Consider the following 12,696-nt stretch of genomic DNA (forward strand, 5'->3'; position numbering starts at 1 on the left):
AAAAGAAGGAATCCTGATGATCATCTGTCCTGAGAATAGTTCAATAGTTCTACAGTTCTACAGTCCGATGTCTGCCGTAAGCGAACTCTCTGTTTGTAGACACGTGATACAGCTGTTGTTTGTGTTTTAATAATGATTATTAACATGGATCCTTCAGTTCAGCAGGACAGGTGAAAGATTACTGTATTGATCATTGCGCGTCAGTGTGTGTGAGTGACGTCAGCGCGCGTGCGGGGTCCGAGCCCGAGCGCGCGAGTGATGCGTGATGATCCCGCCTCTACAGTCCCGTGATTGTACAGTCCCACTCTACACGTGACGTGATTCCATAATCAAACATCCAGTATGGCGGAATCTGTCAGGAAGCGTTCCTGCGTTCCTGCGTTTCTGCGTTCCGGAGGAGTTCCGACGCCTGGCGTTAATCCCGCGAGCCGGTGAGTGAGCGAGAGAGAGAGAGAGAGAGAGAGAGAGAGAGAGAGAGAGAGAGAGAGAGAGAGAGAGAGTGTGTGTGTGTGTGTGTGTGTGTGTGTGTGTGTGTGTGAGAGAGAGAGAGAGAGAGAGAGAGTGTGTGTGTGTGTGTGTGTGTGTGTGTGTGTGTGTGTGTGTGTGTGTGTGTGTGTGTGTGTGTGTGTGTGTGTGTGAGAGAGAGAAAGAGAGAGAGTGTGTGTGTGTGTGTGTGTGTGTGTGTGAGAGAGAGAGAGAGAGAGAGAGAGAGAGAGAGTGTGTGTGTGTGTGTGTGTGTGTGTGTGTGTGTGTGTGTGAGAGAGAGAGAAAGTGAGAGAGTGTGTGTGTGTGTGTGTGTGTGTGTGTGTGTGTGTGTGTGTGTGTGAGAGAGAGAGAGAGAGAGAGAGCGAGAGCATCAGTTGTTTGTTACGGAATGATGATCCAGCAAACACAGTTGTGGAAACGTCTGTCACTGTCTCGCGCTCGCAACATTGTAACAACGTAGAGTTGAAACCGCGCCAGGGCTGAAGCAACACTGTGGCGAGACATTCAGCAACAGCCACACGTTCTGACCATTTGCTTTCTTTATGCTAGATATAGATATCGCCCATTTAGCATGTTATGTTTTGAGGTTAATTTTTCAATTAGTCAGATGTTAGATAATGGGTTAGGGTTATATACAATTATATACATTTTAAATATTGTTTATCCTTATTATTATTTAATGGGCCTACCAGTAAATTAATTATAACCAACACCTGCAAGTGTACACTTTGAAGAGAATAATGGCAGAAGGGTTACATTAATTCAACTTTATTAAAACTGCATATGGTAATCAAATTGCACTTCCAAAAGTCATTTGTGAAAAAAAGAAAAAACTAAATAAACAAATATACAAATTTCTTTTAAGTATGATAAATAAAATATAAAAAGCAAAGAACATTTAATGAACAAATTTCTGTACATTCAGACAGGGGTGCGTAGAGGAAAGCCGGGCGATAAAGGTCGGGAACCAGAATCAGTCCAGGAAACATCCACAATCCCAGAGGAGCAAAGAAACGAATGACACTGAATAGCAGACAAATCAAAAGGAAAAACTAAACAGGAGTGTGAGCGGTTACAACATGTTTTTTTTCTCTGTGCATTTCCCCCAAAAAAACAAGTATGCGCGTAAGTCGCTGTCTGTTCAAGGAGTGCTGAAATGTCAATTACTCATCATTAAAGTAATTTTGGCTTTATTATGGCTTATAACTTTGGCATAAAGTTAAAATACCTGTCCAGAAGATGTTCAACACTTCTCCTGACAGTAAGGATTAAAGGATGAATACTAAAAGAGATATAGCTAACGTAAGCATACACTACTGTAATGTACACAAGATCGCAAACTCCATGAATTACAGTGGCGGCTGGAGCTGAAACAAACTGCATCAGTAATACAGGACTAATGTTAAAACTTCATTTAACAGTGATAATGGATCATTACTGCTTAGCTAAAGCATGTCATAAGGTAGGGGTGGGCAATAGGCTATAGCCAAAAAATCTGTATTTTTGGCCTAAATGGCGATGTATGGTATAATCTTAGTATTTAATTTTTTTTTTCTATTTGGATTTTTAAAAATCTGTATTTAATTAAAAAATGTTATTTCACATCCTGACCAATATTGTTCTACAAACAATGTTCGTATTGAAGGCTATGAAAACAAACAGTGAATGTAACCTTGTAGTCTATATTATGAGCAAAAAATCATATCGTATTACATTCTAACATTGTAACATTACAATCTAAAAACAAAATAATGCTTTTTAAAATAAGTTAAATTCACTAAACTAAAAATGAAAATAAATAAAAACAAAACTGCTATCATAAAAATACACTTGTAGGTTTGAAATTCTACATATACTGTAGCACATTTATGTTCACCAACAACAAATATTCAACAACAAATATATTTATGTTTAGTGTTAATGTATATTTTAGTCCGAATTATTGCGCTTCTATTCCATTGCGCTCCGTCTTTGTGGCGCGTTCGTTCCCGGAAGTTTAGCTTGCAGAAGGCTAGTCCACTCATGGAAATATTTGCTTGACTTTCTAACATTTGCAGATGGAGAATATGTCAGTGAAATGGAAATTTTGCACTGAGGAAATTAATGAATGTCACTTTAGCTTAAATATTATTAATAGAGGTATATTTGTTTCCACCAATCGCTGCACAAGTGAAGGTTATGTATGATGACGAAAGCATGTTAGCGCAAGCCCTCCCGGAACACAGAGAGAATGCATTGCAGCGCCTGCAGTTCAAATCGAAAAATCCTTGTATGGAAGTCTATGGGAACGCTGGGCGATTCTCAGCCAGAGTGAAATATATTGTGATACTGTGGTTCTTGTTCTCTTAGATCTTTCGGCAGCTTTTGATACCATTGACCACCCTACTCTTTCATCTAGACTAGAGTCTTGGGTGGGTCTAAAAGCTTATGTTCTGACATGGTTTCAGTCATACCTGTCTGACAGAAAGTTGAGAGTAAAGATGGGTAATTTCCATAGACAGTAGAAGAAATGGACACAGCGACCCCATAGACTTCAACGGAGAAAAGTGAAGTCAATTAGAAGCACTCACTTCCTGATGGCTGAGCGTACAGCGCAGACTCACACTGAGCTTGATGACGTAGATGTGACGTGAGCAGCCCGTCTGTCTTCTAGCAGCTGTGCCGAGAGAAATCTGAATCATTCCCTTCAGAAACTTGCAGAGACGTAGAGCGTGAGAAGAAGCTGTCCATGAGCAGGAGCAGGAGCAACTGTATGACTCTCTATGGGCTTCTACCTTGACTTTATCTGACTTTTTTTTTTCACAGAACCCAATGGTCTCAGAGACCTGGGTCACACACAGAACCTGATGATCTCAGAGACCCGGGTCACACACAGGTCACACGGGTCATATTTAACATCTCCAAAATGTTAAATACCCTTTGACTAGTAACCAAAAGTCCCAAATCATAGTCTCTGCTGCACCAATTTAACTGATATAAATACTAGTGTAGAACATTGCATAGAAACCGTGTCTATTCCTCGTTTAGTGAGATCAAATAATAAATCTACTGCAGGATCTAGGAAAAATCTAATTGTTATTAAAACAGAAAATGTTGCTATTAGTAAACAAAAACTATTTCTAAAGCTAGGTCTTCTAAACATTAGATCACTCACACCTAAGGCAGTTATTGTAAATGAAATAGTCACAGATAATAGCTTCGATGTACTTTGCCTTACTGAAACCTGGCTTAAACCAAATGATTATTTCGGTATTAATGAGTCTACTCCTCCTGGATACTGTTATAAGCATGAGCCCCGTCTGATTGGTCGTGGCGGAGGTGTTGCAACCATTTATAGAGATATTCTAAATGTTACTCAGAAAACTTTTTGAAGTACTTGTACTAAATGTTACGCTCTTAGATGTTAGAAAAACATCCCTATTATCTCTAGCCTTGGCTACCGTATATAGACCGCCAGGGCCTTACGCTGATTTCCTAAAAGAGTTTGCAGATTTTCTCTCAGACCTATTAGTCAATGTCGATAAAGCATTAATTGTTGGAGATTTTAACATACACGTAGATAATCCAAATGATGCGTTAGGAGCTGCGTTTACAGATTTATTCAATTCATTTGGGGTCAAGCAAAACGTCACCGGACCAACACATCGTCTTAATCATACACTCGATTTAATTATATCACATGGAACCGATCCAACCGATATAGATATCATTCCACAAAGTGATGAAGTCACTGATCACTACATGGTAACTTGCATATTACGTACTGCTGTAATATGTCATGCAGCGTCGCGTTATCGACCAGGCAGAACAATCCTCCCATCCACCATAGATAATTTCTCAAATTGCTTATCTAATCTGTCTCAGCTGCTGCCTGAACCCAAACAAACAGATGAACTAGAAGAACTAACTAGCACTATGAGCACCATTCTCTCTAGAACATTGGATGTGGTTGCACCTATTAAATTAAAAAAGGTCAGAGAGAAAAATAAAGCACCATGGTATAACAATACTACACATGTTTTAAAGAGAGAAACCCGTATTTTAGAGCGTAAATGGAAACAAACTAATTTAGAGGTCTTTAGAATCGCGTGGAAAGACAGTATGTCACGTTATAAAAAGGCCCTAAAAGCGGCCAGGGCTGAGCACCTCCGCAAACTAATAGAAAACAACCAAAACAATCCAAGGTTTTTATTTAACACCGTGGCTAGACTAACAAATAAACAGACGTCACCCAAACAAAATATCCCGTTACAGTTCAGTAGTAATGATTTCATGAACTTCTTCACTGAGAAAATAGAAAGCATCAGAACCACAATTGTAAACGTTCAATCTTCAATCGCGCCTTATAATTCAGCTTCAATTATCACCCCGCAAGAACAATTACAGTGCTTTACAACTATAGAACAAAAAGAGTTAAATAAACTTATCACTTCATCTAAAACAACAACATGTTTATTAGATCCTATACCAACTAAACTACTGAAAGAAGTGTTACCTGTAGTGGAAGAGCCTCTCCTCAATATTATTAACTCGTCTTTATCTTTAGGTCATGTTCCAAGAACATTTAAACTGGCAGTTATAAAACCTCTCATTAAGAAACCACAATTAGATCATAATAATCTAGCAAATTATAGACCCATTTCAAATCTTCCATTTATGTCTAAAATATTAGAAAAAGTGGTGTCCGCTCAACTGGGCTCTTTCTTGCAACAAAATGATATCTATGAAAAGTTTCAGTCTGGATTCAGACCGCATCATAGCACTGAAACTGCGCTCGTTAAAATCACAAATGATTTACTTTTAGCTTCTGACCAAGGCTGTATCTCAATACTAGTTTTACTTGATCTTAGTGCTGCGTTCGATACTATAGATCATACATTACTCTTAGATCGACTACAAAATGATACTGGTGTTCAAGGACAAGCACTAAGCTGGTTCAAATCATACCTATCTGACCGCTACCATTTTGTCTATTTAAATGGAGAAAAATCGATCATAACTCCAGTAAACTATGGAGTGCCGCAGGGATCTGTATTAGGCCCTCTGTTATTTTCCACATATATGATGCCACTTGGAAATATTATAAGGAAACATGGAATTAGTTTCCATTGTTATGCAGATGACACTCAAATATATATTTCATCACGGCCGGATGAAAACGCTAAATTTTTCAAATTGACAGAGTGTGTTAAAGATATAAAAGATTGGATGACGCGTAATTTTCTTTTATTAAATCCAGACAAGACAGAGGTAATACTTATCGGTTCAAAAAAACGCCCACAAAACCTCGCACAATACAACTTTAACATCATAGGATGTCCTGTTACTGTATCCTCTACAGTAAAAGACCTGGGTGTTATACTCGATTGCAACCTGTCTTTTGAAAATCATATTTCATATGTTACAAAAACAGCCTTTTTCCACCTTAGAAACATTGCTAAGCTACGTAATATGCTATCAGTTTCTGATGCAGAAAAGTTAGTTCATGCATTCATGACCTCGAGACTGGATTACTGTAATGCTTTATTAGCTGGTTGTCCTGCATCCTCAATAAACAAGCTACAGTTAGTCCAAAATGCCGCCGCTAGAGTTCTTACGAGATCAAGAAAATATGATCATATAACACCGATTTTATCATCACTGCATTGGTTACCTATAAAGCTCCGTATTAATTATAAGATATTGCTACTGACTTATAAAGCCCTAAACGGCTTAGCTCCAGTCTATTTAACGGATCTTCTATCACCCTATAATCCATCGCGCTCTTTAAGATCACTAAATTCAAGGCTTTTGGTCATACCTAGGATATCCAGATCCACCAAAGGAGGGAGAGCATTTTCACATTTGGCTCCAAAACTCTGGAATAGTCTTCCTGATACTGTTCGTTGCTCAGACTCGCTCTCCCAGTTTAAAACTAGATTAAAGTCGCATCTCTTCAGCCAGGCATTCATATAATCCTACAGTTCAAACTACAATCCGGCCTCTAGCTCATAAATGCCAGAGGAGAACTGGCCCCCGACTGAGCCTGGGTTCTCCCAAGGTTTTTTTCTCCTATAGGTCACCTGATGGAGTTTTAGGACACCATTAGGTCACTTGATGGAGTTTTTCGGTTCCTTGCCACTGTTGCCTTTGGCTTGCTCAGTTGGGGATATTTTGGGGATATTTAATTTAATTTTATCAATAAATAAATTCCTCTTGAAACAAACTTTGTTGTATTATTTTAATTTAATACTGTGAAGCTGCTTTGATACAATCTGTATTGTGAAAAGCGCTATACAAATAAACTTGACTTGACTTGACTTGACACAGAACCCGATGATCTCAGAGACCCGGGTCACACACAGAACCCGATGATCTCAGAGACCCGGGTCACACACAGAACCCGATGATCTCAGAGACCCGCGTCACACACAGAACCCGATGATCTCAGAGACCCGGGTCACACACAGAACCCGATGATCTCAGAGACCCGGGTCACACACAGAACCCGATGATCTCAGAGACCCGGGTCACACACAGAACCCGATGATCTCAGAGACCCGCGTCACACACAGAACCCGATGATCTCAGAGACCCGGGTCACACACAGAACCCGATGATCTCAGAGACCCGGGTCACACACAGAACCTGATGATCTCAGAGACCCGGGTCACACACAGAACCCGATGATCTCAGAGACCCGCGTCACACACAGAACCCGATGATCTCAGAGACCCGGGTCACACACAGAACCCGATGATCTCAGAGACCCGGGTCACACACAGAACCCGATGATCTCAGAGACCCGGGTCACACACAGAACCTGATGATCTCAGAGACCCGCGTCACACACAGAACCCGATGATCTGATGGGTCACAAGTTGTTTCAAACCTGTATGAGTTTCTCTTCTGCTGGACACAAAGGAAGATATTTCGAAGAGTGTCGGTAACCAAACAGTTGATGGACCCCACTGACCAACATTAGTATTTTTTTCCTTACGACTTGGACCCGGGTCAATCAGGTCCATCAACTGTTTGGTTATCGACATTCTTCAAAATATCTTCCTTTGTGTTCAGCAGAAGAGAAACTCATACAGGTTTGAAAGTTCGCTGTTCGCAGCGATGGCAGACGTGTGTGAAGTTGTGTTTGATCGTCTCTCTCACTGACGGTTTGTGTTTGGCTTGTGGTCTATGTAGAGACTCCAGTCTGTGAATAAGAGCTATCTGAGATCTTTATTAATGGGTCTGTTTTCTAACAGCGGCCGGTTGGATTTGTCGAGACGAGGAGCAGAAATCCCTGCTTTGCTCGAACTACATCTGAAGATTTGAAAACATTTGACGGATCGTCAGCTGCTCCGGATATCATGACTTCCCAAAGTCATTCAGGTGCGTGTCTCTCATGATTCTGACTAATATCTTCTGTTTCAGCGTGTGATTAGATGATGAGATTTAAAGTAATTGTCTATAAAAGAAACAAAGACGGTCAAAGTTTCGTCAGTGTTTGCGTGTGAGTTTCATCTTCTGGCCCGAGCGTCAGTAATCCAGGATTCGTTTAATGATGTAATGGGATTTCCATCAAACACGGCTCAGATCATCCACTGTTCCCACCTGTGCTGTTAGTGTTGTGATCTCAAACAGCTTCACTACAGGAACATTGTTGTAGTTTTATAGAAATAATATCTAATATGTGTAGTTCTGGATCTGCTCTGTTATAAAGGCCAGTGTCTATTGCGGTCAAACACAAAAATGTTGTGTAGTTGTTCTGGTGTGACTTCACATCAACAAGGTGCGTAGAAGAAAAGCGAAAGAAATACTGGAACAGGACGAGCTACACTTGGAAAGAGAATGGAGAGATCAGAAAACTGAAAAGCCCAGTTTCTTCTGTCATGGAGGTTTCTTGGACTCTTTAGACACTGAGGAGTTCACTGCTGTTTTTAATTCTGTATGTTTGGATGTTATTGATGGTGTTGCTCCTCTCAGAATTAAAAGGCCTAAAGCTCATGCTATAACAGTGAAACACAGGCCTGAAGGAAAGCTGAGACCAGACGGGAAAGAGACAAATTGCAGGTTTCTTATGAAATGTTAAAGGATAGTCTCAGTAAATACCAGAACGCAGTTAAAGCTGCTAGAACAAAAGATTTTTCTGATTTAATAAGTAGAACTGCTCACTGCCCAAAAGTTTTATTTAGCACAATAAACCCTTTTTTATAAGGAAGATTGAACTGATTAGAGAAGATATTGTTCTTCTACTATTATTGTTCCCACGCCGAGTTCTGGTATATTTGATCTGGTCTCTCTTCCAGTCCTAGCGGATATAGTTAAACACAGCTACTCCACTGGATCCCATTCCTCCTCGACTTTTAAAAGATCTGTTTGAAATCATGGGCTATCTATTGGGAATATTTCTTTAATCAAGGAATTAAGGGTTAGTGTTGTTGCCCACCCCTAGTGTTGTTCCACCCGGTCTTAAACCAGCACTGGTTTCTTACCAGGCCTTGATTTTACAGAGCTACCAAATTAAATTTTTTATATGAAATTAAATGAAGGTTGTTCTTTCTCATATAACCATTTTTCTATCAGAGAAGGATATTCTGGATAAATTCTGATCTGGATTTAGAGCTTTTGTTTTTAAATGCGATATATAAATAAATAATTGAAAATTCCCATCAGGATTCCCCAGCGTCGTGAGCTGACGAAATCTGACAGGCGTAACTGCAGCGCTCTGATTGTCCGGTTTAACAGTCCTGTCCCTCTTTATCCCTCTTTCTCATCTGTTTATATTTATCTAAGCATCACTCCAGGAGCTCAGCCAAGGGATATTTATAGATCATGGATTCTGCACGTGCGTCGGACAAACGAATGTGCCGATTGTTTCTGTCCCTCCAGACACTCGCTCATCCCCCAATCCCTCCATCTGACTCCTGCTCCGTCTCACATCTGTTCCCAGCGCCGGAGTCTCAGATCACGCACGGAAGCTTGCTGATTTTAATTGCAATCGGCCCAGACAAACAAAAGAGCGCAGCAAGCCAGCGGGGTGAGAGAGATACTGGATGTTCTGCCAACATCCGATCATAGTCCACACAGGACCCGTCACTGCTATCCCACCTTTGACATCGCAGGCATTTGTCTGTGTGCACTCCGGACACTGATGTAAAGATCCTAATGATATTGCGTCTAATTAAAGTGATGATTCGGCATGTTCCCAATTTTGCCTAATTGCCACATTCAGAAGTCCTTTCATTTTTCAGTGTTTTCATGCCTCTCATTGGCTCAATGGCTGCGCGCGCATTACAGAATAGGAGATGCTGCATCAATTATTTTGACAGTACGACGACTAGTAGCCGGGAAAGACTGTAAATTCATTCTAAAATGTTCTTGAATTATATAAACACTGATTTCTATGGTAGTGATAGAGGAATATCAAAATAGAGTCATTGAATCATTCATTCAAAATAGACCGGAGCAATTAACAATTAACATTGTGTCAGAAACTCTAGTAGATTACATGTTATTTGGTTTAGTTGTCTGTTCAGATTCGCTGTTTGAAACAAAACTAAAAATCCAGAATCCTGCGCTATAAGAGGAAGATATGATGGTATTTTTAGACCTGCTGGACATTGTTACTCTCTCCTGTTCTGTGGCTGAGGAAATGCTCTTCCGTCTCATTAGTAGACTAGGAAACTGAAGGAAAGTGAACAGCACAGATGCTAAATCAGGATCTGACCCAGATCAGGTAGGAATAGGATCTAGTCATATATCACCTGTCACTGCCATGGCTTTTTCCAGCATCTTTTTAAGCCTGTCATGTATAATCAAAGCAACATACATCACATAAACAATTTATTCTGGTCTAATTTTTTTCAAGAGCAATATCTTCCTATTGGCGTACATTAATATAGCGAAACTTTTACCAAATTAACTGGCCTCTACAAAATGGTATAGCAAGAAGTCCTGTTCATAACAGGCTTGAGAATGTTGTTTTGCCTGCAACTAACGACTCTGTGGCATCTTTAATTATAGAAATGTGGAGCTGCTCCAGTGGATGAATGGATGTTGGCCACTTCTTTCTGCTCTCCGAAGTGCTCTGTCAGACCTGAAGCATTTACCAGAATTTAATCAATCTTATCTGAGACATTGTGTTTTACTCTCTCATTCTAGCCTGAAAATGCATGCGATTGAGTTCAAGTCAAATTAAACATTTGTTTACCTTTTAACTCAGCCAGTCTTACTGTTGAATAGAGTGGCAATGGATGTTGCGTTAGAACTGCAGTGTTTTAGGTATGAGTGAGTATGTTAGAGAGAGAGAGAGAGAGAGAGACCTACAGCAGTCAGATCCTAACTTCAGTCAAGTCAAGTCACATTTATTTATACAGCGCTTTTTATAATCAAAGCAGCTTTACAGAGATAACAGGAAATAATGCAACAAAGTTTGTTTCCAGAAGAAAATAGCGTCACAGTCCAGCTTAAGTCAGTTCAGTGATGCTTCATTTTTGTTTAAAAAAAAGTTATTAATTTAGTTCATTTATATATATATATAGCCGCTCTGGAGTAAACCTTGATGTCATCGTCCAGCTCAGTTCAGTTCGCATATAATGGTGTCAGTGCAGGAGATCAATATTATTGTTGAATATTACATTTAATGTTAAATTTAATGTAAATTTAATGTCCCCAACTAAGCAAGCCAAGCCAATGGCAACAAAGGGGGGGAAAGGCGACAGTGGCAAGTGACAAGTTCAGCTCGTAGGGTTCTTTTGCTTTTTTTAATCTAGACCTGTTGTCTCTAGTTTGTAAGCTAGTCTGAAAAACTCTTTAGCTAAACTAAAACCCTAACACAGAACACAGTCTGATTGTTAGTCTGGAGGCTTTCGCGATCTGTTTCTTTAGGTCGCTTTTCCCCGTGGTCACTGGCTGACAGTGTGGCATAGATGAAGACTTGCCTGTGTTTCAGCGCTGGGGTGGTGTGTGTGTGTGTGTGTGTGTGTGTGTGTGTGTGTGTGTGTGTGTGTGTGTGTGTCACTTCAGTATAAATTCACTTGGGGACAAACTAATCCACCATAACCACAGCATCAGGACACCTTCAACTCTTTCCCCGCCAGCGAACATCAGCGCTCAGCTTAATGTTTCAGTCAAAGCCTTTGGTCTAAAACATGTTGCCGTGGACAGAAGCGGCGGCTCAGTAGTTGGCTGAATGTTTGCGTTGGGAATGGCCTTTTTGCATCCCACTTAGTTAAACTCGGCTCCGTTGCGCCATCATTTTCATGACTACAACAAGGCTGACATGCAGTTTTATTGTCTTGTGGTTTTCTGAAGGTGCTTTGCTCTATGAAACTGAGCTCAGGTTTCATACCTGTTGCTGTAGGGGGTGATGCGTAACCACAGCTCTCTTATCAAGGTAGTAGTCCAGCACATTAGCATGCAAAGTGATACGTTTAGTCAGCTTGGTTTAAATAACCACAGCATATCAGTTTCACGTATGAATTTCAGGCTGTGTGTGTTCCTCGTACATTGCATTTCCAATGCAAATCACTACAAGTGTCTCTGTCTGTATGGGCTTTTGGAACAGAGTGGCAATTCTTGATCCATATGAAGTGAAAATATTCTAATTGTGGATGGAATAATGTGCTAACCCTTTTTTTAAACCTTAGATTATTGTAGTTTAGGCTCCCCTCAGCCCCACATATCATCTCTCCTCAGATTGATTATTATATGAAGTTGTGTATCTGTTGTCTATCTGTACTTACAGACACGGAAGGGTTAGATCTCTTATCTTTACTTACAGACACGGAAGGGTTAGATCTATCTGTACTTACTGACACAGAAGGGTTAGATCTATCTTTACTTACAGACACAGAAGGGTTAGATCTATCTGTACTTACTGACACAGAAGGGTTAGATCTATCTTTACTTACAGACACAGAAGGGTTAGATCTATCTGTACTTACAGCCACAGAAGGGTTAGATCTATCTGTACTTACAGACATGGAAGGGTTAGATCTCTTATCTTTACTTACAGACACAGAAGGGTTAGATCTATCTGTACTTACTGACACAGAAGGGTTAGATCTATCTGTACTTACTGACACAGAAGGGTTAGATCTATCTGTACTTACTGACACGGAAGGGTTAGATCTATCTGTACTTACTGACACGGAAGGGTTAGATCTATCTGTACTTACAGACACAGAAGGGTTAGATCTATCTGTACTTACTGACACGGAAGGGTTAGATCTA

General features: G+C 40.2%; 1 protein-coding gene across 8 annotated transcripts in view; it reads left to right on the plus strand.

The window, feature by feature from the left end:
• Positions 1–237: 237 nt before the first annotated feature.
• The window catches only part of LOC309513905 (histone deacetylase 4-like), an 80,860-nt gene continuing 68,401 nt past the window's right edge, over positions 238–12,696 (plus strand). For 3 of the 8 annotated variants that reach the window (XM_082189998.1, XM_082189999.1, XM_082189997.1), the window contains exons 1-2: positions 251–431; positions 7,725–7,851. In XM_082189998.1, coding sequence (XP_082046124.1) covers positions 7,830–7,851 — 22 coding nt within the window. In that variant the 5' untranslated portion in view covers positions 251–431; positions 7,725–7,829. Of the gene's footprint in view, positions 432–7,724; positions 7,852–12,696 lie in introns of all 8 variants that reach the window. The other 5 variants (XR_014211557.1, XM_082190000.1, XM_082189995.1 and 2 more) reach the window with 3 other exon arrangements.

This window comes from Leuciscus leuciscus (genome assembly GCF_965113295.1).
Source record: "Leuciscus leuciscus genome assembly, chromosome: 14".
NCBI lineage: Eukaryota > Metazoa > Chordata > Actinopteri > Cypriniformes > Leuciscidae > Leuciscus > Leuciscus leuciscus.